General features: G+C 43.8%; 2 protein-coding genes across 8 annotated transcripts in view; one reads left to right on the top strand and one right to left on the bottom strand.

The window, feature by feature from the left end:
- The first annotated feature begins 549 nt into the window (after positions 1–549).
- On the top strand, positions 550–10,143 carry gca (grancalcin). The gene is made up of 8 exons (XM_040142398.1): positions 550–721; positions 2,305–2,532; positions 2,988–3,057; positions 4,625–4,668; positions 4,914–5,061; positions 7,140–7,253; positions 7,435–7,493; positions 8,968–10,143. Exons 1-8 carry the CDS (start codon positions 698–700, stop codon positions 8,992–8,994), a joined length of 714 nt encoding a protein of 237 aa, XP_039998332.1. The 5' UTR covers positions 550–697; the 3' UTR covers positions 8,995–10,143.
- A 3,351-nt stretch (positions 10,144–13,494) lies between these two features.
- kcnh7 (potassium channel, voltage gated eag related subfamily H, member 7) overlaps positions 13,495–25,253 on the bottom strand; it is a 72,639-nt gene continuing 60,880 nt past the window's right edge. For all 7 annotated transcript variants that reach the window (XM_040142287.1, XM_040142282.1, XM_040142284.1 and 4 more), the window contains 4 exons: positions 24,256–24,540; positions 22,547–22,706; positions 15,392–15,581; positions 13,495–14,064 (listed from right to left, as the gene is read on the bottom strand). In XM_040142287.1, the coding sequence (XP_039998221.1) occupies positions 13,780–14,064; positions 15,392–15,581; positions 22,547–22,706; positions 24,256–24,540 (920 nt within the window). In that variant the 3' untranslated portion in view covers positions 13,495–13,779. The remainder of the gene's footprint in view (positions 14,065–15,391; positions 15,582–22,546; positions 22,707–24,255; positions 24,541–25,253) is intronic.

Raw genomic sequence — 25,253 nt, 5'->3', positions numbered from 1 at the left:
ACGGCACCACCTAGTGGTGAGTGGAGGCCATGCAGGACAGCCAGATTTTCTTTTCCGAAGTGGGAAAGCTTTGTAGAATGCAATCTTCATCAATACCCCCTGCGAGGACATGTCACATTTTGGATTTTGAACATTTGTGCCGTCGGTCTGCGCGACCGAAATGTCATAAGTACGACTTTAAGACCGACGACTCTACGAGGAAGAGACACCGCGGACGCTTCGCGATAAGTTGTATTAGAAAAGAGTGTGGAGAGTCGATTACGAAAGGCCCAACTCATGTTACCAAAATATGACATTCAGGGGCAAGTATATAGATTTGACATAAGCTTTGATGGTATAATTGATATCGTTATTTGAGGGAGATTCTTTTCTTAAATTGCTTATTTTCAGGCGTCTTCTTACTTTCAAAATTTTTGACTTCCCACCCATTTAATGGAAGCTTTAGAACCGGAATTTAGTGATCACGGGGGTTCCCTAAAGGCAACACACAGCTGGTGGGGCGGGTCTTTTTTTAATTTTCTACCTCACCCATTGGTTATCTGTGCTATCCGTCGACGCACTTCCGACAGCTTTCGCGAGCTCGGAAATGATGTAGCAACTGTTCAGACTTATCGGAAGTTATAAACGTGTAACATTGTATCTCGTATTTTGTGTCAATCACACTTTAAAGGTATTAAACTTTTGCAGTTTTCATCAAATGGCTTATCCAGGATACGGCGGGGTGAGTAAATCATGTGTAACTGTAATTTTACAACGTAAAACTAGCTATATTAGCAAGCAGAAAAGCTAGCCTGGGGCTCTCGCTTCAGCGAATTTCCGATAATTTTGCACAAGATGTACAGTGACAGGTTTTGCTGCCTTCCTGCAACAAGGTAGGCATCCATATATATGAAGTAAGCCTCAATAGATCACCCTTTTTTCTGTTTCAGCTGTAAGTCAGGAGCCCCATTGCCTTCCGCAGTGTATTATAAGTTGACTTTAATTTAGAAAAATGTCTTCCGGGATCGCCATTCAGGAGTACTAATCAACACCAGCAGACACCTTTAGCCCACCAGCTGTGTATATCTGAGAGAGGGCTTGACCAGCAGTGTGGGTTGGGTCACCGCACTGACCCTGGAAATCGTTGTTTGACAAGAAGGAGCGCAGACAGTCCCTCAAATTCCTCGGGGGGAGGCTATGTCTCCCCTAACACTTCTAAGAAACGAAGAACGGTCCCAAACTTTGACATACGAGCCAAAAGCTTCTTAATAAAAAGTAAGACCTGGAAGCTTTGTCTTAAAGGAGCGAAAAGCAACTGACGGTAAAGTCTAGGTACGAATTTTTTTTTTTCTTTTTTCTTTTTTCTTCAGCGCTGACTGCAGAGACAGTTCCCTCAAGCCCCCCCCCCCCTCTCCCTCTAGCTCCGAATCAGCCAATAGCAGGCCTCCGGAGGGGTCACGGCGTCAGGGCTGCGTCACGTCTTCACGGCGTCATGTCCACTTTGTCATGAGTAGGAATACTCAACACGTTTCGCATCCAGTGCGTGCATGCTTTGATTTATTGAAACATGCGAGAGGAGAGCTTATAAGAGATAAATAACAATAAATGCTATTAATCTATTATTCAAAGAAAAATTTAAATGAGTCAAAGAATGATAGAGTGACCAGTTTAATTGAGAATCACCTGTGGAGGTCAAATAAAATGGTTTTACTTTGATCTGATACATGTTTAATTCTGTTTTGCTGAATCCAAGAACAATGAAATAAAACATTTCCATAAAAAGTGTAATGTCAAGTTTATATATTTAGAATTGGTGCGATTTGTCTGGTCTATATTTTGCTATTCATTGTCTTTCAAACTCTGGTGAGTCTGAAAGACCGTGAATCCTGGGCCTTATTGTCCCTACTGGTCCTCCAGTATACTTTCATACTTTGGCTTAGTATGACTGCGAATTAAATTGCGTTCTCTGTGGTATTAAAAAGGTATTTAGAAAAAGCCTTGAGTTTAACTTGTTGAACGAACTTGTTGCATATCGGGGACAGAGTCACACCTTGTATTTTTGCTATCAACTTATCATAATACATTTCCAAAATATGGAAAGTGTGTAGCTGTTGCCTCTGACGGTCACTCCTGGCTGACTTGGTCGCTCCTCTCTGAAACAATCTGAGAGCTGGGACCAAGTCTAAACCCCCAGGAACATCTGTGCATGGCGCGAGGGAAAAAAAGTACGTCATTTTTAGAATTTTTTGATGTGCTTATGAAACAAAATCTTACTCTGAGCAGCTTCGTTAATACCAGCCCTTTCTGGTCTGTTTTCCGCCACAGTATGGGGGACCGATGCCAGGCATGCCAGCTCAGGGGATGCCACCGCATGGAATGCCGGGAGGGCCCATGGGAGGTCCCATGCCTGGGCACATGGGTGGGCCAATGGGAGGCGCACCACCCCAAGGAGGATATTCCCCCTACGGTGGAGGCTATCCAGGCACGTATGGTGCCCCAACACCAGCTGCCAATGATCCAATGTGGGGATGCTTTACAGCCATAGCAGGCCAGGTATGTGTATTTAAACTGCAACTTGATTTTCTTGACTCCTCCTGGATTATTTAAGACATCACGTATTATAGATGTAGCCTTTATAAAAGCCACATTTTCCAGTGCAGGCTTGCCCTCACTTTTGCATTTCAAGTTTGGACAAGTAGAAGACATGCAAGAAATTTAAAGCGAGAGATGTTGGGGCTTTGTATTAACTTGATTCTGTTCTGCTCACTGAGACCACTCAACTTCAGAGTAGCTTTAAACGCACGTTTTCTCTTTCCTCCCGCCAGTTTTCCCCCATGTTCACTCAGCATATGTAGCACAGTAGTTGAGGGTTAGCGTAAACGGGAACGCGGGCGATTTCGGCGTCTGCCCTGTGCTTCACGCTTGACCAGCAGGCCAGTCTCCTCAGAACTTTGTTTATAGCCTGGAGAGTCACACATGACCGAATATCACTTCCGGCCCCTGTACAGGATGGCGAGATCGACGCAGAGGAGCTCCAGAGGTGTCTGACTCAGTCTGGTTTCACTGGCAGCTACACTCGTAAGTTCACTACTCTCCCCTTCCACGTAAGAGGACGACTGAGTCCTGAAATATCCCACTCCCGTGAGTTATCTTACACTGCTCATTTAGGTTTGACTCAGAAAAGTTTTTTTTGGTATTGCAGGAGACTTTACGTGTTATATGGGAAAGCTGTATTAATAGCACATTTTTGACATATAAACAGGAGAGGCTGTATTCATAAAGGACCTTGTCTTAGCATTAGGAGCCCTTCTGAACTCCTGAGGTACTGAGAGAGCTCACGTGGTGCGTTTCAATATTAGTTTAACAAGACCTCACTTACTTTCCCTCAGGGGAATACCTGTTGCCGTGTTCAGCGAGGCTCCAATACTCTGAAAACTCAAGTGGAGTTCTGTGAGATCCACCCTAAGAGGGCTGAGGGAGCAAATGAGCGACCTAGATTCCAGCAAGAACAGTTCAGTTGATATTAATACACTTTATTTTCCAATGTTGGGTTTGTTTCCCTTCTAAACCACTCCAACTTTGTTCAGAAAATTATGTTTTAAACAGTTTATTCCACTTTGATTATTTTATTTCTTGTTTTGAAGATACTCATGAACTCAAGTTGTCTCATCAGTGACATTAATTGATATGTGGTGCAAAATAACTGCAATGTAGAGGAATGAACATTGTCAGACTCACGACGGACAGTTTTCAAAAGAAAAAAGAACCAGAGCTCAAATCTGGCAACTACATTACCCACAACACAACACAACACCCACAACCGCCCACAGTTCAGCCGAAGATTTGGGTGTGTTGTGTTTAGAGGTCTGTTGAGCTCACTTTCTAACTCCACACTGAGGTGTTTTTTTTCCAGTTTCAAACTAGTAGTCCTCACACCCAACCGATGTTGAATCAGGTGACATCGCTTGAGGACATTTATTAGACCTCACACAGCTCCCTCTGGAAAGCCCTTAAGGCTTATACTACTGTTTTAAGGTGCAGCAACACTCCCCAACACCCAGAAACAGACTGTGATGTGTCAAATTGGTCCAAAATGATCAAACGACTATTTGTTGTAATTTTTTTTTTTTTCCCAAGTTGCCCAAACAAATCTTTATCCCTTGATGGGATCTTTCTAAGTATAGTGCTAATTGTGCAGGTTAATCCAGTGATGGCCATGAAATCCACCATAGAATGCATGTTGCATGCATCAAATTCTGCTTTTAAGAGTTCATCGGCCCGTTTTTCCAGAACACCGATGCAACAAGCACGTTACCTGCGGCCGTCAGTGGCTTGTGAGCAGGTTTTAGTGACTTGTCACAGGAGCAAATATTAGCTTTGTGAATAACTCCTCCATCTCCTCCTGCCTTGGCCCGTTAGCAGCTACTTTTAGCCTCAGGATGGACGTGACAGCAGGTTGTGTAGCTACTGCCCTTTGTTCAGATGTAGATCATGTGTAGCACCTTAAATGACCACAGTTTGAAAGGGAATTATCCGTCCCTGTCATGGTGGAGTTTTGTCCTTATCTTTAGAATAAAATTGCACAAACTGTTACAACTAACTGTGGGCTTGACTAGTTCCTAACATGTATGTGTTATTTTCACAGCTTTCAGCCTGGAGACGTGCAGGATCATGATTGCAATGCTTGATGTATCCTTTTGTTTTGGGGGAACAAAACCATTCTGTGTCAGTCTGGAAATGAAACTGTGACTGTGAAGTTCAGATTCAAGCCCTTAGTAGCCACAATGTGCCGGCCGCCGGCTCCTACGCTAACCTGTCCACTCATACTCAGTGTTGCACAGAAGGCTGAGGTTCGGCCCTTCAGGACTCGGATCCCATGCCGTCGTTCTCCGCCCCGCCAGCGGATGTTAAAACCTTAACCAGTCCGTCGCCAGAGGGACTTTACAGGCAAGATGGGCTTCAGTGAGTTCAAGGAGCTGTTCACGGCTCTAAACAGCTGGAAGCAGAACTTCATGATGTTTGACCAGGACCGGAGTGGAACTGTTGAACCTCACGAGATGACTCAGGCAATCGGCGCGATGGGTGAGAGTCTTAACAGTTTAACGCGATGGATATTTAGCGGCTCCTGATAACACATTGAATGGAAACCGCAGTGTTTAATGACGCTTAATTAAGCCTAACAGAAGACAGTTAGGCTGTAAAAACCTGTGTTGATGGGTGTGATCTGTCGCCGACTTATTATCATAGCAGACCAGCGAGAGACAAGCTGCTGACGCTCCACCCTTCCTCCATCATTCACAGTTCAACAGAGGAAAACATTACACTTGTGTTTTACACGCAGCGCTACACATGCTCCATATATTCTAATAGGATTTGAAATCCCATTTTGGTATTAGAACAGAGATCACTCAAAATTTACATTCAGGTTGTCGGAGGAGGAACTGTGATGGGCATATGAGAATGTGAGGGGCTGATTTCCTTCTGTTGCCTTTTGGCCAGTTCACTTGACTGTTTAGTTACCGTGGGGCACAAATTGGCGTTTAATACATTTTGTGCAAAAAAGAAAAAAAAGATGGCATGAAATTTTATGAGGTAGAATGTCATTTTGTTCTACAAAAATTCATTGAAAAAAGATTTTAAATGAATTTAAAACCTCAGACAATTTTATGAGACTTGGTATTAAGGACTGATTCTGGATTTTTGAGGTTATTTGAGTTTAGAAAACCTGACAAGCCAATCAGTCAGTATATATTATTTTTACAGAAATACAGAACATAAACATTTTCGTAATAAGAATCCCTTCAGTTTTAGAACAGTGACCAAGATACATACTAAGTAGAACGTTTGACAGTGTAAAAAATCCATTCGTCAATGCTCTTTGGGGTGTAACGCATTTAATTTCTAAATGACCACAGATTTATCTTCGACCTTTCTGATGTTTCTGGTTACTTATCCGCCAACGTGTACAGTCTGTTGACACCATTATATCTGCTAGAAGAGCACATCTGCCCAGCTGATTCACCGGCTCATGGTGTGTAGCATTTACTGTAAAAACATTGTTTTAAAATGAGCATTTCATGCAAATATTCCATGGCTGAAAATCCTTGCCATTTTCATCAGCTTGCAACTCATCCAAAGTCTTTACAATATAAAAATGGCTAAACTCTTGTAATATTGATGTTGTAATATTATTCCAATTCATTTCCTTCAGTTTATGCTACAAACATGTACTCTGTGGCATGAAAAGTAACACTTAAGGTGCAAGTACGAGTGTGAGAGATTTCAGGGGACAAACGCACAGCATGTGACACATTTTTGCCGAGTCACGAACTGACTGAATGACAGATCAGGGTCCATGTTTATCAAACTCCGGAGTCCTTCCCAGGGAAACACAGTGAAAGTTAAAGGGGGGCCTAGAACTCCTACCTCAGCGCAGGGCTGAGAGATATTTCTGAAGCTTTTTAAACTGACTTTCGACGACACTCTGAGCTGCAGAGTAGAAATGAATCAAATTAAGTAGCCGACACCACCTTTTTTATTTTTTTCTAGGTGACCTAAATTATCTAGATGATGTACGCAAAAATATGATGCCAAAACCATGAACATATCGTTTGCAGAAATGCAGCTTTTTTTTTTGTTTGTTTTGTTTTTTTTGAGCCTAACATCCCCCCAAGTCATTTGGAAATGAGTCGGCTTATAATGCGCGGAACTGTCATCGTGTCAAACCAATCGTGTTTTCATTTAGTGATGGAAAAAAATGTCAGTCGTGTGACAGACTCAAATCATCGCTGTTGCAAAGCTCCATTGAATCGACGCGTTTCTCTCTGTCTCATGAAACGCGAGCGCTTAGCTTTGTGGGAATGCCGTCTCGGAATTGTATCGTAAACTATCGACGGAGCAGTGTGAAGCTCGTTCACAGGGAAATCATGTGAGAAGTTACCTGCTGATTGGGACACAGTGTGCCGATAGCATTGAAAGAGGGGAGTAAATGCATAAACAGTGGAGTCTGAAATATTTGTCGGGCTGTACAGTCATGTTGAGATGGCTTTTTAACCCGCAGACTGACAGGAAATAGTCACAGAAACTGTCTGACTACAGGGCCACAGCACCACATCCTGAAAAGACTTTTTTTTTTTTTTTTTCTCCCCCCTCTCCATCAGGCTACCGCATCAGTCCTCAGGCTCTGAATGCGATGATGAAGCGCTACAACAAAGGTGGAAGAATCTTCTTTGACGACTACGTGGCCTGCTGCGTCAAACTGCGAGCTCTCACAGGTAACCAGACACACAAGCCAAGGGATCCGTGCTGCACCGAACCGACTCCGCCACGCGCGGCGAACGGCCACTCGTTCTGCTTGGCTCGGCAGCACAAAGCTGCGTCACAAGGTGTTGAGAAATCAGCTTTATGGAAATCGAGTCACTCCGGTGCCGTGACCGTTTACTCTTCCTGTTACAGAGAACTTCAGGCGGAGAGATACCATGCAGCAGGGATCTGTCACCTTCCAGTATGATGATGTAAGTTCCTCTTTCTTTGTGGCTCTCACTCCCTCAGATAGCTTTCAGCGTGGGCCTGGACCTTCCAGAGTTTTTAGCCTCAAAGTGTCTTAAGTGACGGTGTGAAAATTTACTGGCACTGGGAGGGGGCCTGAAAAAAAAATGTTCCAAAATTTTCCTCTTGATTTTTAACCTTCAGGATCTTAATAGAACGTTCAATTTCAAAATGCTAAACCTCTCTTGATTTTTTTTTTTCTTCTGAGATGTCCCTCTCAAACTACATAAATAAATTCAAAACCTTAACAACAACACCATTCAAAATACGGGGGGAGGGGAAAGAAATGTAGGACAGTATTTTTAATTATTGGGCTTTCAGATATTCACTGTCGGGGCTTAACATCTGCAAAGATGCAATTCTAAGAATCTTCACATCCAGGTACCCAGCGGTTGCTTAATGCTTCAAGAATTAAATCAGTAATATTCATATTATACTGTAGACTAGAGCTAGTATAGATTGTCTGCAGTCTATGTGAACGATCTGTAATTCAGCCTCTCTGACTGATAAGTCACCATCGACCACGCGACAGTTTCTGCTATTACAATACATCTTCAAAGAGTAAAAATCTAAATCTCTCCAATTAAACGAAAACTGACAAGTTTCTATAAAACGTCATGTTGTTGAGCCAACGTCTAAACCAATCCGCCGTTAGATCAGGTGAGAGCCAGGCGTGTCCCATCACGCCCCGAGGTCTTGCGGTGGCCTGAGAACAACTGCGGAGGCGGGATCTGTTCCACGCAGACCTGGCTAGGTTCACCCCACACGCAGCAGTTCTAACTCTGGACTGGGACCGGACCCGTCCGGTGAATTTTGTTCGTGCAGTTCTAAATATGAGAGCACCAGTCGTACGTGACTCTTAAGCATGTGTCTCTTTGTTCAGACCAGTTTATGACGCAGACTGGAGGACCTGGTGCATAGGTTAATTGAAAAATGAAGTGTTTTTTTTGGTAGGGATAACATTCAGTGACTAATCAGATCTACATGTATCGTTTCCCAAAACGGCCCTTATCTACTATATTACAGTACCCTGCCCCTTTTCTACCCTCCTTTTTGCCCTAGTAATTCTCATACGGTCCCTAGTGCCACCTGATTGAAAGGAGGACGTTTGGTCCTGTTTGTCTCATTGTCTAGGACACTGGAGCAAAATGAGCAGTGCGCTCTTGTTTTTCTCCCCTCGTTATTATGACCTAGGGTACAGAGCGTTCACAGGGTGTCAGACATGCTATGTTGTTCAGTGTACAGACATCCCATGGTATTACTTCAATCTGTTCCATGTCGCTGCAGTTGCAGTTCTGCCAGTGCGTGAAACAGCTCAGTGCAGCTTTAAAGAGCGTTTCCTGTTGAGGTCCTGCGGTCGATCTCCAAAACGACTTTTGTGGCTCACATTCTCTCTCTCTTTGTCTCTCCTCTCCCCCTCTCTGTGCCTCCTGTTAACAGTTCATCCTGTGCACCATTGCCATCTAAGTGCTGCTGTCTGTCCCACACCAGGAGGTCAGGGCAGTCAACGAACCAATCAGTGGCCGATTCTGGAACAGTGCCTCACAGGAATGCAAAGGGAGGCCAGTAAATTAGGCTGAGCGGCCACGAGCCACAACATTTAAAGTACCCATTGCTTGTAATGCTTGCCATAATGCTTTAGACTTGTATGTTACACAGGGATGTGCTGAAGATGCATCAGGTGTACACACACACACACACACACACACATGTATACACAGTATGTATCCACATTAGAGGGGAATATAATACGTTTCTATAATAAAATTCAGTATCTTTAAACCTCTTTTTAAGATTTCTGACTTTCAAAATAAAAGACACAGACACCGTAGCGCATTAGTGTCTGAACGATTAGAAAAATGCTATAATCACAGCAAAGCTTTACTCATAGAGACTTCAAGGATCAGAGGAATGGAGAATGTCAGTGGAACAATTAGAAATGAATCTACCAGCTAGGTTTTAACTGGTTAGAATAATAATCTCCAGGTCTCTCATTTCGGAATACGACAAGAGAACGGATACTAAAAGGATGTTCTGATATATGGGAAACCTATTGTGCCATTAATTCATTAATCTCTGAATGTATCGTCAAATATAGTAAAACCATTTATGTAGAACTTCATAGTAATGGCAGCGTCATGGTTAATGAATGAATGCTCAACGCATTTACAGATAACTTGATGTTGATTTGCTTTTACACTGAACTTCGGACAGCTCTGAACGTCTTAGCCAGTGCATTTTCTCATGCGCATCATCTGTGTTAATGGTATTTTATATGCAGGAAATATTGTGCACTTCTGTTTTATAAAACTTACATCTAGCCTAACTTCATTAGATTGTCGATGCATATTAGCTTGATGTTGAACTTGATAAGAAGCCAAAGTGACTGTGAGCTGATATAAATCCAAACTGACACCTGTTGTTAATGATACGGAGTTATGAAAGTATTGTCATGTAAACAGCAGTATGTTCGTATGCCTACTTTTTGTTTCCATGTTTCAGTACAAACACAGCCAGGTTTTTCACTTCAAGATTGCAGTGAAATCTGTGCCTACACACACCCAATGTTGTAGGAAATATCATTTTGTTACTCATAATAAACACTTTTCAATCATATGCATTCTGTTTATTAATCTATACAATTGCGCAATACCCCGTCTATTTACACAATATATTTCATTTCTTTAAATATAGTTCAGAACGGAAACATTCAAATTAGCTGTTAAGTGTTGCATTGTATAAAATACAGTGGCAAACATTTAAAAAAAATGCATAAAAACAGTTGTGAACAGCACTAGATTTAAAAAGTGACATTGATATCCAGTACAGCAAGTTTTTTGTTTTTTTTTTCTAATCTCTGTGCAAAAGTTCGCAAGTCCCGTGAAAGTTCGGCAGGCGACTCCTCGGGCACCTGACACGTCGAGTTCGGCTCTAGCAACTTTTGTTCTACATCTGTGCTCGAGAAAGAAAAGCGTATCAAAGAAAGCAAACCCCCCGTTCTGTGCCGGAAACATTTGTATTGTCCTTGGAGAGGTTTCTCTTCTCCATCTCATCCGTCTTCATCCCCCCGTTCAGCTAACACTATCCCCGCTATCTCCGACTTCTCGGTCCTTCCAGGAGCGTCGGAAACCAAGCGTCATTTCTCTCGCGTCTTACAAACCCTTCCGTTTCTTCTACATATTTTCACCGGCGGGTTCGGAGGGAGGAGGTTTTTTTTCTTTTTTTTTTTTTTTCCAGCGATGGGCTTGGGACAGAATGAAGCCCGGGCTTTTTTTTTTTTTTTTTTTTTTTTTTAAGTGTCGGGTCTCGACTTGCCCCTCTCAACGCGCCGAGAAAGTTTCAGAGGGGAAAAAAAAAAAAAAAAAGTCAATCTGCAGAAAATGATACGAGTAATCGATGTGCGGTATCGGTTCGAGACAAACTGTTCAAGCAGCTTACAAAGTGCTGCCCGGTCACTGAGGTCTCGCTGTGCTACATTGAGCGGCTGTGCAGTGCGTTCGCCGTCTTCCCTTCCCCCCACCGGCGGTTCACACACCGTCCTAACTAAACCTCCGGGGGGGGGTTTAAGAACAAATCGGATACATAGAAAAATAATGGCAAATGAAATACTTTGTTTTAGAAAAATAGGTCTAACGGTCCCCTCTAAATCTCCGCGGACGAGTTTATGTGCTGTACCTCACGTAGCAATACATGTCACACACACACACACACACACACACACAGAGAGAGTTGATCGAGACCTTTCTTGAGAATCCGGCCAAGTGCGGTCTCCATGCAATACGTGAGCTCGGGTTAGAATCGGTGTCGATAGAAAACTAAAATGACTAAGTTCGTTTTCATCATGCAGTTCGCGGTTCAGTACATTTTACATCAGTGATGGCGGGGAGGCAGGTTCCTTTCGCCGGGGATCGATGTCGTCTGTAAAGGCTAGAGCAGGCTAATAAAGCTAAGGCTATTGAAGGCTGAGCTCTTATTTTTTTTTTTTTTTGTTTTATTTTTCCAGATGATGTTTGTTGGTGATGATTCTCTAGTTGGGAAATTTTACATCCAGCAGGCAGTTGCAGTCAATTTTTTTTTTTTTTACCTTTATACATACAGATTGAGGATTTTAATTATTTCAACTGTTCTTTTTCTGTTACAGAATGATAAGGAAATGTACTTAAAAAAATAAATTCAGTTTTCCTTTCTTTTCTACATTTTTTTGTGTGTCAACTCAGGGTACAGTTTTTTAGAAGTATTGGTAGTAAAGTAGTAAATGTCATAGCAACTTCAGGTCCCAAGATCATCACTCTAATTCATTGGTGACAAAAGTACGGGGAACACTGGTCTCTTTGGCAGTAAACCCAAACTGCTGCCTTCTTCTGAGGGACAACTGTTCCAGATAGTCATCAAAGAACCAGTAAAGAAAAAAAAAAAAAATCCAGGTTTGACCGGATTTAGAAGCTGGTGCAACCGCACGCGTCACGGTCCTCAGTTGAGCGAGCTTCACATCACCACGGGCCGAGAGGCCGCCGCACAAGAAAAGCAGCTCCGGATCCAAAATCCGCACCATAGGAGTCAGCTCACGCCTGACTCACATGGGAAAAACCTTCTGGAGGAGAGTTTTGTGGTCAGATGACACAAAGACGGAGTTATTTGGCCACAATAACAAGAGGTGTATTTGTGGGAGGAAAGGTGAGGCGCACAACTAAGAGTACTACCTTTGCAGAAAGCGCACAGAGCAATGGAGACGGATGAGTACCTCCGAATATTTCAGGACAAAATCAAACCATTAGCCACAAAGTTAAATGTTGGATGCGACTGCGTCTTCTAACCGGGACAACGAGCCCATCTGAAGCTGTGACCGGCCGGACTCCCCAAAGGAAAACCAGCAGATTTTCTCAAACTCTTCCACCTCTGCCATGAAGAGAGGCGTCGATGGCCAACAAACGTGGCAGATTAAGGCGATGAGGGCAACAACATACCAGCACGAGCTGTACACATATTTCTGACCAACTAGATTTTGGTACATTTTCTGAAGACTCACGAAAGAAATGTATAAACCAAACTAGTTTGAGGTTTTTTTGTGTGTCATTATGTCACAGAAAAAGAACAATTGTTCTACATTAAAATCCCCAAACTGCCTTGACATAAATGTCCCTTACAACCGTAAATACCCCACAACCATGCTTGTGTAATATTGATATAATGCAGGCAGTTATATGGTAATTTTATGTTGTGGTCTCTTGTTTTTTCACATCTACTAAATCCACAACTTTAAGCATTCACTTTGTGTCTTGAACATTTACAGTTAACCTCCGAGATGCTCTGTTTGTGAAGGTTGAGTTGTTCAATCCACACACAGATCTGAACGTAACATTTTGGTATTTGCAAGCGAAATGCAATGAAATCCCGACATAAAAGCTGTTCAGAGTTGCTCTTTTTCTTCGTTCAGGTTTTATAAAACTATTTTCAAAGTTTATTAAACTCTAGAAATACACCAAGATCGAGTGTAATTTCCTGCACTGGTTCGTCATTATTGCTCTCAAAGGCTGACAGAAGTCTTTTTGTGCTATGGCAAGTCCCCACAGCCTCCACACACATTATTACTACACTGAGTTGTGTATTTTGCGCTGAATAAAAAGGGATTTTCATGTGTTGTGGCAATGCGGCTTACAGTAGGCACGCTAAATAGACTGATCCCCTTGTGGGCTTGTAACTGCGTCAATCGTTCGGGTGCCGCTGATAAACTTCAAAGCTGAAATACAGGAAGAGTTTTCAAGTAGCTTTTGTCCCTGTGAAGAGGGGAGCGTCTTAGGAAATGAGCCTTGATAGCTACAGTAGTCTGTAAGCATGCCGAGATCACACCTGATTGCCTGGCGAGTTGCAGTGTGTGTGTGTTTTTGTGTGAGGAACATGCAACAGAAAAGGAAAAGAAAAGATGAGAAACAAAAACATGCATATCTCTTGAAGAAAAAGCACATTAGGTGCCTCGTGTTGCTGGCAGTGTTCTATTCGAAGTATGTACACAGTAGATGATGACTTTACATACATATGTTAATAATATAGTGTATAAATACCTCTGTATAAATGGATTTTATACATCTAAATCAGAGAGTAGGAAGGGTTGGGGCTGGGAGATTTTCCGAAAAGGAGTGGAAGAGAGTCTAAGTTTGTTTTCCTTTGCATATTCAGTCTCTTTCTTAGACCCTGAGTCAAGCTTGAGAGAAGACCTTCAGTCAGTGTCGAAGGGGGGGCTGGGGAGGGGGGGGGCTACTTTCCTGGAAGCCCCGGGTCAGAAACTGGCCTGTGGAGTCCCAACATTCCTGAGCTGCTGGGGACATCAGGTAGAGAGGCTTGTCGGCCTGAGGGGAACCTCGGTGGCTGTTGGTGGTGGTGGAGCTCCAGAGCGTGTGCGTTGCTTCGCGTCTCTCTCTGCTCTGCGCCTGCGTCGCTCGGGAGCAGTCCAGCAGAGTTCCCATCTGGAAGAGTCTCTGTGTGGAGGAGGACCGGGGAGGTCTCTTTGGATTTGTTCTGGGCTATCTCTGGGCCGGGGCTCTGAGGGAGACAGTGGGCGCCCATGAGTCATTTGGCAGAGACTCTTAAAACAGACATACACGCAGCTATCTTACCAGCTGTGTGTATGTCTGTTTAGACAAAAACAAGTGACGGAGACTCTCTTTGGCAGAGTCTGCACATGATATAAATTGAAAACATTTACGGTATTTCACAGTTTCTTTGGCTCAACAGAGTTTTCATGTGCAAAACTCGTAAAAGCAAAGAGCCAAATTAAACCGAAACCCAACATGCCGTCCAAAGTGCAAATCCCTAAATCGTCGGCATTCAGAACGCACGCCCTCACATTAGCACAGATCTGACGCTTATTGCTGCACAGATCCCACTGTGAGTGGAGGATACCCACTTGATCTGTTTGACTCTGCTGAACGCCGCGGAGTGACTTTAAGAAGGGATCCCTTCACAGCCGCCATCAGAAACTGTTTCAGTCTTCGTATGGTCACCTCACTGTCGTTTTTAAGGCCGCCTCGGAAAAGTGCGAACCCACCCTTTAACAACATGACTGTTACTGTCACTGATGGCTGCTGGTGAAGGTTCTGGTGCCCTGAATGACAATGCAGAACAGGGAAGGTAAACTGATGCAGTGAAGCACAATGATGATCATCCTTATATCTTTTACTAATGTAGCGTTTCCTTGATAGTCAGACTATAGGCTTCATTATCTATATTTACAGTAATGTTTTAATAATAAAATGAATTTTTAAGTCATTTTTACTCTACATCATGTCAAATACGGACTTCTGTGATAATTACAGTTTTTTTTATCTCCTTGCTTGATGAATAAAACTGTTTGGATGAGAATTAGTTACTGTTCATTTAAAACTGAACAATGATTAGAATTCAGCTACCACTAACTACTGATTATTTTCATCATGCATTAATCTGCTGATTATTTTCTCAATTCATCGATTAATCACAGAGTGCAAGTCTACATAATCAGCTGCTTGTCTTGGCCGACCAGTGCTTCAAGACCTGGAGATATTCGGTTTATGAAGATTGAAGTAAAGCAGCAAATGCTCACATTTGAGAAGACAGAACCATCTGATGGAAAAATTAAAATGATCAATATAGGTCCAGATTCATTTCCTTTTCATCAGTCAAGTGTTCAGCTTTAAATCCTATGCAATGCTGTGAAACGAGGTTATATTTTACTGCATGACGTAGATCCTGATTCAAGTCTTTTGCTAATTGAAACTCTGGTTTGAAAATTGAGCCAAAGCTGTTGTAAAATTCTGCATAATTTCAGTTATTTTAAAAGGGCAGTGCATCGCCAGTGCAAAGTCACCTCTTTCCCTTTTGTCTGGAGTACCTGTGGCCGAGGCGGCGCAGGGCCGAGGCTGAGATCTGTCTGGACGGCAGACACTGGCTGGACCCTGACGGCTGGCCTCTGGTACTCGGGGCTTGAGGTGACGGTGCTGTAGGCCGGGGGGCCGGCTGTGGTCTGCCTCTGAAGGAGCTGCAGGATGGCCTGGATGTCTGCAGTCATCTGGGACTCCAGTCTGATGGACAGAAAAACAACAGAACATGGAAGAAAACGAAACAGTACATTGTCCCGAATGTATCTGGACATTTTAAGCATTGTTGTGGTGCAGTGGTCAGTACTGTCATCAACAAAAATTGTGTATTACGTAGCTCAAACTCACTTCTTCAAAGTCAAGTGAGTTTTTGAGAGTTGACTGTTTAGACACTCAGTGTTTCTAAACAATACTGATTTATTTATTACTGATATACAATAAATCAGTAAGTCAGTCAGATATGGAAATGTGCATTGTACAGTCATGAAACAGAGTAAACCTAAAATGCTGAGCAGGCCCAGTTGATTCGGATTCTGTATCAAGATGGCAAAAAGAAAAGATGTAAATGACTTTGAAACAAGGTGCAGGAGCCTCAGTCACAATGACTGCTCAACTGGCTGATGTTTCAGTAGGAAGTGACTGAAGCGACATCTGCATTTAGATCTCTGGGAAAGACGTCAGTAGACGGGGTCGGAATCTGCGGTCGACAATGCACATTTGATGACCGTGATGCTCACGCATTAGTGCGATATGTGAGGAACAAGAGAAGAGCAACTCTTCTCAGGTGACTGAGAAAGTCAAAGCAGGATGTGATCAGACTGTGTCGGCAAGAACAGGATGTCAACAATCAAAGGGAGAGGGATATTATAGTAGGGTTGCAGTGCATAAACCCCTCATTACAAAGATGAATGCACATCTGAGAGAAATGCGATGTGGTCAGATGAGTCATCCGTCACCATATTCTCGACAAGTGGGCGAGTGCGTGTGTGGTGAGCGACCAAGAGAACGGTACAGGCCTGAATGCTTGACCCCTATAGCGAGGGGATCCGGTGGCTCTGTTGTGCTGCGAGGGACATTTTGCTGGCAGGGTTTGGATCCACTTGTCCCCTAAGAGGGAAGGGTCACTGTAAATCAATACAAAGTTGTTCTGAGTGATCGTCTTCATCCTATGATGAAAGATTTCTCTCCTGATGGGAGGGGTCTCGTCCAGGATGAAAATGCCTCCATCCACAGGGCACAGGGGGTCACCGAGTGGTTTGATGAGTATGAATATTATTCGAATCATATGCTTTGGCCTTCGCAGTTACCTGATCTCAACCCAGTTGAACACCTCTGGTAGATTTTAGACTGACGTGTTAGAAAACGCTCTCCACCGCCATCGTCAAAACACCAAATGAGGGAACATCTTTTGATTGAATGGTGTCCATCCCTCCAGTAGAGTTCCAGAGACTTTTAGGATCGATGCCGAGGAGCATTTTAAGCTGTTCTGGTGGCTCGTGGTGGCCCAACACCTTACTGAGACACTCTATGTTGGTTTTTCCTTTAATTTGTCACCCGTCTGTATTTTGGAGTACTTACGTTGTAGTCTTTGTTTCTCGTCATCTCTTTTAATGCTGTGACCTAATTTCCCCAAAGGGCCCATTAATTTCATCTCATCGTCACCGTCAAGAAAAGGTTTGCCTCACTGTCAGTCCTGTAATTAATATAATGACTGATATTATCTTTTGCTCTATTTTTCTCAGGAAAAAAAAGGATGCAGACACAAATAGTAATGGCAATGGAAAGATTTGATCCCTTTTTTTCCCCCTTATATTGTGTGACACAGTGTTATCATTATGGGATGGTGGATGGGTGGTCAGTACTAATACCAAGCACTAGGGGGAGACTGAAACCTTACAACTGCAGATGGTTTGGATGTTGCAGTAGCAGGATGCTTCTGAAATGGGTCTCCTTCAGGAAGGTGAGGAGTTCTGACATGTTAGCCTGATAAAGGAATACTGAACATGAATTTGATTTAATGTAGCATGGAGGGGCACACATTTATGTCTGTCAGTAGTAGAAGTAGTATTCCAATCCTATATTTAAATAAAAGTACAAGTTACTTGAGTAGAAATACTCAAAAATACCACTAAAAGTCCTATTCAAAATCCTATTTAAGTAAAAGAAGGAAATCTACTTAAAGGATCAAAAGAAAAAGTGCTAGTTCTGCAGAAAAATGGCCCCTATGACTGATGGTTTATTATTATATATGATATTGTTGGGTTGTTAATATTGACTTAAGCTGGGTTTTAATGTTGTAGCTGGTTGTAGTGAAGCTAATTTTAACAACTTTATCTATTGTTGGTAACTTAATCTGTAACAAAGCATCATATTTTATGATATTTTCCATTTGTTTTGAATGTACATGTTTTACATTTTCAATTAAAAACATGAAATGTAGTGGAGTAGACACATAAAGTGGCAGACAATGAAAATACTCAATTAAAGTAACTTAAAATTGTACTTAATTACAGTCTGAGTAAATGTACTTAGTTCCATCACTGGTGTCTCTTTTTCTATGGGATTTTATCTTGAATGTTGATGTGTATGATGGTTTTTAGAGCAGTTGATGCAAGAAAAAAAATTCAGTGAAATTGATAAATTGTTATTCTATCGTCCAGTGGTTATTGCGATCACGCATTTAAATATTAGCAAGTAATATGAAATTCGTTAAGAAATCGTGCCGAAGAGGAAACTTCTGAATTGAAGATAAGGCTTGATAATTGCTAGAAAGTTTCTATATGGCAGGAGCTAAAATACCAAATACCTGCAACGTGTGTCATCACCTAATGCAGCAAGTTACATCATGGCATGGAGTGTCTGAGATCGTGAATCACCTCTTCTCTCCACACACTCCTTTTTTTTTTTTCGGTCCATCGGCGAAAAAGAAGACACAGAAACAGCAAATAAAGCGAGCAGGGACTTTCCAGCGTAGAGGGGAATGCCTCCCTGTCGCTTCGCCAGGTTTTGCTCTTTACAGAAGAGTAACTGCAAATAAACACTTTGGCTCGGCCCTGTCTCGGTAAAATGAGGGTTAGGTGTGCACTGGCCATGCCTGCCGCTTCAGACAAATACTCACGCAAACCAGCACGAATGATGATGGCAAGCTGTGGGAGGACTCCCTGGCGTGATCGCTCTTTTCCACTGGGAGGCAAATGGAAGATCAGTGTGCAGAATCCCGAAGAAACTTGCTGAATAGTTCTTTCTTTCACATCCATATAAAACTCTAAATACCATTTACACTTTTCCTCCATCAGTGCGGCAAAACTCTGCAACTTCACCACACGACACCCACCATTCCAACCTCACAGCATGACGTCAAGAGTCGTTGCAATGTGTCTGCATCTCATGGCTGCCCGCTAAAAATAGCTGACTGTCTGCCTCCCGCTCATCTGTATCAGTGCACCAGCAGAGTCTCGCACAAGCTGCTCAACACAGTCCGCTCTCCGCATAAACACGGCTGCGGCCGGCGTCTGTCCCTGTGCAGGTTTCCAGCCAGCCATAGGCACAATCGCAAGGCGATGTCTGAGAGACAACTTTGTCGAAATGAGGAAAAATGAAGAGCCCGTTATGGGAAACAGAGCCAAATGTGTTAACAATGGTATCTTCAGCTATGTAAAGGTCAAGAGCATCATCGCTAAAAAAAACGCATTTGGTGCTTCAGATGTCAGCTAAGAGTTTGAAATACATATTCATTTCCATTAATTTTATTCTGATTGTTTGATATTAAAACTTATTAGTACTCCACTGATTCAGCCTCACACTCCTATAATGTTACTGGAATCACGATTGAAAATTTAAAGATGTTGATTTTTTTATTCCACACGTTCTTCTTCCTTCTCAAAAGGCGGCGCCTACATTACCCACAATGCAACTCAACCATCAGCAGTTCAGTTGGAGATTCGGGTGTGTTATGTTCCTAGCGCCTGATATAGCTTCTAGCCTCAGGGGGAAACGAGGAGCAGGCTAGGATCGATGAGTTCGCTTCTTCTTAACGACACAGACACAGACACAGACACAGACACAGACACAGACACAGACACAGACACAGACACAGACACAGACACAGACACAGACACAGACACAGACACAGACACAGACACAGACACAGACACAGACACAGACACAGACACAGACACAGACACAGACACAGACACAGACACAGACACAGACACAGACACAGACACAGACACAGACACAGACACAGACACAGACACAGACACAGACACAGACACAGACACAGACACAGACACAGACACAGACACAGACACAGACACAGACACAGACACAGACACAGACACAGACACAGACACAGACACAGACACAGACACAGACACAGACACAGACACAGACACAGACACAGACACAGACACAGACACAGACACAGACACAGACACAGACACAGACACAGACACAGACACAGACACAGACACAGACACAGACACAGACACAGACACAGACACAGACACAGACACAGACACAGACACAGACACAGACACAGACACAGACACAGACACAGACACAGACACAGACACAGACACAGACACAGACACAGACACAGACACAGACACAGACACAGACACAGACACAGACACAGACACAGACACAGACACAGACACAGACACAGACACAGACACAGACACAGACACAGACACAGACACAGACACAGACACAGACACAGACACAGACACAGACACAGACACAGACACAGACACAGACACAGACACAGACACAGACACAGACACAGACACAGACACAGACACAGACACAGACACAGACACAGACACAGACAGAGACACAGACACAGACACAGACACAGACACAGACACAGACACAGACACAGACAGAGACACAGACACAGGCACAGACACAAACACAGACACAGACACAGACACAGACACAGACACAGACACAGACACAGACACAGACACAGACACAGACACAGACACAGACACAGACACAGACACAGGCACAGACACAGACACAGACACAGACACAAACACAAAAACACACACACACACACACACACACACAGACACAGACACAGACACAGACACAGACACAGACACAGACACAGACACAGACACAGACACAGACACAGACACAGACACAGACACAGACACAGACACAGACACAGACACAGACACAGACACAGACACAGACAGAGACACAGACACAGACACAGACACAGACACAGACACAGACACAGACACAGACAGAGACACAGACACAGGCACAGACACAAACACAGACACAGACACAGACACAGACACAGACACAGACACAGACACAGACACAGACACAGACACAGACACAGACACAGACACAGACACAGACACAGACACAGACACAGACACAGACACAGACACAGACACAGACACAGACACAGACACAGACACAGACACAGACACAGACACAGACACAGACACAGACACAGACACACACACAGACACAGACACAGACACAGACACAGACACAGACACAGACACAGACACAGACACACACACAGACACAGACACAGACACAGACACACACACACACACACACACAGACACAGACACAGACACAGACACAGACACAGACACAGACACAGACACAGACACAGACACAGACACAGACACAGACACAGACACAGACACAGACACAGACACAGACACAGACACAGACACAGACACAGACACAGACACAGACACAGACACAGACACAGACACAGACACAGACACAGACACAGACACAGACACAGACACAGACACAGACACAGACACAGACACAGACACAGACACAGACACAGACACAGACACAGACACAGACACAGACACAGACACAGACACAGACACAGACACAGACACAGACACAGACACAGACACAGACACAGACACAGACACAGACACAGACACAGACACAGACACAGACACAGACACAGACACAGACACAGACACAGACACAGACACAGACACAGACACAGACACAGACACAGACACAGACACAGACACAGACACAGACACAGACACAGACACAGACACAGACACAGACACAGACACAGACACAGACACAGACACAGACACAGACACAGACACAGACACAGACACAGACACAGACACAGACACAGACACAGACACAGACACAGACACAGACACAGACACAGACACAGACACAGACACAGACACAGACACAGACACAGACACAGACACAGACACAGACACAGACACAGACACAGACACAGACACAGACACAGAGTTTGAAATACATATTCATTTCCATTAATTTTATTCTGATTGTTTGATATTAAAACTTATTAGTACTCCACTGATTCAGCCTCACACTCCTATAATGTTACTGGAATCACGATTGAAAATTTAAAGATGTTGATTTTTTTATTCCACACGTTCTTCTTCCTTCTCAAAAGGCGGCGCCTACATTACCCACAATGCAACTCAACCATCAGCAGTTCAGTTGGAGATTCGGGTGTGTTATGTTCCTAGCGCCTGATATAGCTTCTAGCCTCAGGGGGAAACGAGGAGCAGGCTAGGATCGATGAGTTCGCTTCTTCCTAACGCCAACCCCCCAGATTGGATTCATTCGCAAACAAACTTCAGTCTTCAGCCCTAACCGACGCCGACTCATGTGATATCACTCGAGGACATTTATCAGGCGTCACACAGCTCCCTCTGGAGACGATAAAAAGGCTTCGTACAACTTTTTTTCCACATATGCAGTAGCACGCCGCAACACCTGGAAACAGACTTTGATGTGTAAAGGTGGAAAAGTTCCCCTTTGAAAGGTGTGAATGCCAGAATGAAATCGGGGGATCAAAGATAAAGCCAGAGGAGGATTATATAACTGAGACAACAGATGATCAGCTTCTCCTTCCTCACGGTTAGAGGGTAAATATCATCATACTGTATACTTCCCCTCGGCTGTATCAGATGCCTCCCTGGATGTTAATGAGGTGAGGAGCATTTTAACTTATGCAGTCTAAGTAGTGTGTGGTGTTCTCAGTGTTTCCGCTTGAGGAGCTGCCACTCTGCCAAAAAAACAACCTCCTCACGACAGGTTAAATTAAGTATTTTGGTTTGACGCGACCAACATGCCGTTCCAGAGTCTGTTCCAGCCCTCTTGCCCCGCCACACCTGTTGAGGTGCTGCTGCAGCAGGTCCAGCCGTTGTTCCACCTCTCCGTACGTGAGGTCTGTGTCGCTGTCGTCCTCCCCGGCTGGCGTCTCTTGACACCGGGCTGTCTCCTCTGCACTGTTGCTGGGACGCTGACGCACCCACTCATCTGCACGGCGCTCTGGGGGGACAGACGTGTGTGCAAACACAAGTGAACATGCGCGCGCACAGACACAGACACAGACACAAACACACACGCGGGGTAAATGATCTGTGTTATTAGAACACTGCCTCAGGGGAAGCTTCTTCCTGTGTTGTGCCCTCTCATCATTTAGCTTTACTAAGCTCTGATCAGCTCACTGCCTCCTGAATCCTGACATCTATCCTACAGAGGAAAACACACATCTGACCCTGGCTGACAATCACACCCTCAGAGGGATTTTTGCTCCCCTCCTTTTGGGTTTATGGGTGGAGGAGGAACAGCAAGTGACGGCCTGAGCTTAAATTGGCATTTCCTGTATGTTTTTTCTTGCCGGGCTGTTTATAGGAGTTGAATATCACTGTGCTCTCTACTCTACTCTGGCAGAAATCCTCTTATGGATGCAACAGCTGAATTATGGGATATCACTATCAAATCAACATGCTGACACAGTTCCCCCATCTCAGTGTAGAATCATGCCGAGTTTAACTTGGCAGTTAAAATCCAGGGAAATCCTGCAGTAAAGGTTATGGCTGTATTACTGTGTGTGCGCTGGGGCTTTTCTTCACAGTGGACGGTTTTATGGGGATTTGAGCCGACAGTACAGTTGCTTTTTCTGACACTAGGTCATATGAGGTCAAGCTGTAGACACAAGCTGGCGTGTTTGCTCAACATGCAGCGGCAGGCAGACGGTGAAAGGGAGGATTCCTCCTCGAGCTCGCCGGGGATTCGGAATCCCAGATGCAGCTCTTTGTGGTGGATGCTGCTCAGTCAAGCCCGATGCTCCCACTGTCTAAACTGCACCGGGATCTGCAGAGGGATTTCAGAACTCGCCTAACTTGCTCTATCTGAATGGCTGTGCTGTGTCACCGTGTTGTATTTAATTTTCAGGGTGATGAACAAATAATTATGCCTTATCGCTCAGATTTCCTAAAAAGATTTAAATGTGATCTAACTCACCGGATAACAACACAACACGATTTTACCTAATGTTTCCCATAAATCTTTTATTTGGCCATGACCTGCGATCAAAAGGGGCGACCCCAGGCTGGTTGCTGGATATAATCCTCTTACGTTTTATTACTGAGTGGGTTTTAGGTTTCACCATAATGACACATAATCCTTGTTTGGATTTTTAATAGGTGTGACATTCCTCCTCTGGGGTTTAGGGATTTTTGGGGTTTTTCTAAATTAACTTCTCAGCAAATCACCATTCTGGAGTAAAACTTTAGAGGACAAGCCTGCAGATTTACAGGAAAATTTATGTCCATTTAAACAGGATGGAAAATAGAAGCAGAATAGAAGTCTGGACAGTGTTATTTTTCTTTTGTAAAATCAGTTGCTTTTTGATGTTTGGGCAAAAATAGAAAAATCTGTTCAGGGAAAACATTTATTTAAATTACAGGGAGGAAAAAAAGGCTTTTGAAGCAGGTTCTTTTTTTTTGAGCCAAAAATAAATCCCTCATTACTAAATAAAAGACTGCATCAAAACTAATGTAGGAATAAATAAAGTGGATTATTCCATCATCACCTTTATATGCCTGGTCCTGTGTGTTGTCTCCAGCCTGTGCATCCGGAGCACTGCTCAGCCCAAAGCCCAGGGAGTGGTCCCTAACTACCGGATAGCCCAGCACACCAGAACACAAGGGCCTCTGTTCCTCTTCCTCCTCCCTGCCTTCCTCCTCCTCCTCCTCCTCCTCCTCCTCGTCCTCTCCCTCCTCCGCCGACTCTCTCCTCTCCTCGGCTGCTGAGGTGGCGTAGATCTGCCTCCCCTGCTTGGTGTCATAGAGGGCGGCTACCGGCTCCTTGTGGGAACCTACGGGGAGGAATGGTAATCAGGAAATCTACTGAGGGAACACTCACTTCTGCGCTGAGACTCCCTTCGGGGATGTCTGGGTGGTGTCATTATCTTTGACAACACATAGCAAGTGTTTTGCTTCGGGGTTGAAGTGAGGACAAACAATGTTTAAGAACAATTTAGCAGTGAGCCTGAACTTACCATGTTATGTAACTGAAAGTCACTCTAAATGTGTGATTGCAAGTCAAGTATGATAGTATGAAGTCAGTAAATCAACAATGCTCATGTTTATACACCTCATTAGACTGAGTTCTAAATCTCACAACTGATGGATTTAGGCAGGAAATGCTTGCTACAAGACTGTGAAATTGACGGTTGCATTCTCTATCCTCACTTGTGTTATATTGGGAAATGCTGATACTGTATTCAGATGGCCTGTAACCATGGTGACCAATTAGATTTGCCTGAATCAAAGCTAAAATGCTGAGTGCTGCCGTGTGGAGGCTCAGTCTCCGATTCCCAGGTCTACTGGCTATTAGAAGTCAAATTACAACAACTCCCACGGTGCGGGCCGCTCTCGCTCAAACACAGCGTGTACTGTCATCCGAGGGCAGGGAGGCTGCTGTGTTTATCTGTAGTGTCACTGATCTGAAGAGAGATTCTCTAACTAGAGCACACAGGTCCAGGGTGCGTTACAAAGGAGGCTCAGAAAATAAGGGTTTATCGTGAAA

The sequence above is a fragment of the Xiphias gladius genome, chromosome 13 (genome assembly GCF_016859285.1).
Source record: "Xiphias gladius isolate SHS-SW01 ecotype Sanya breed wild chromosome 13, ASM1685928v1, whole genome shotgun sequence".
In the NCBI taxonomy this organism is placed as follows: domain Eukaryota; kingdom Metazoa; phylum Chordata; class Actinopteri; order Istiophoriformes; family Xiphiidae; genus Xiphias; species Xiphias gladius.
This window is presented reverse-complemented; position numbering and strand designations above follow the sequence as displayed.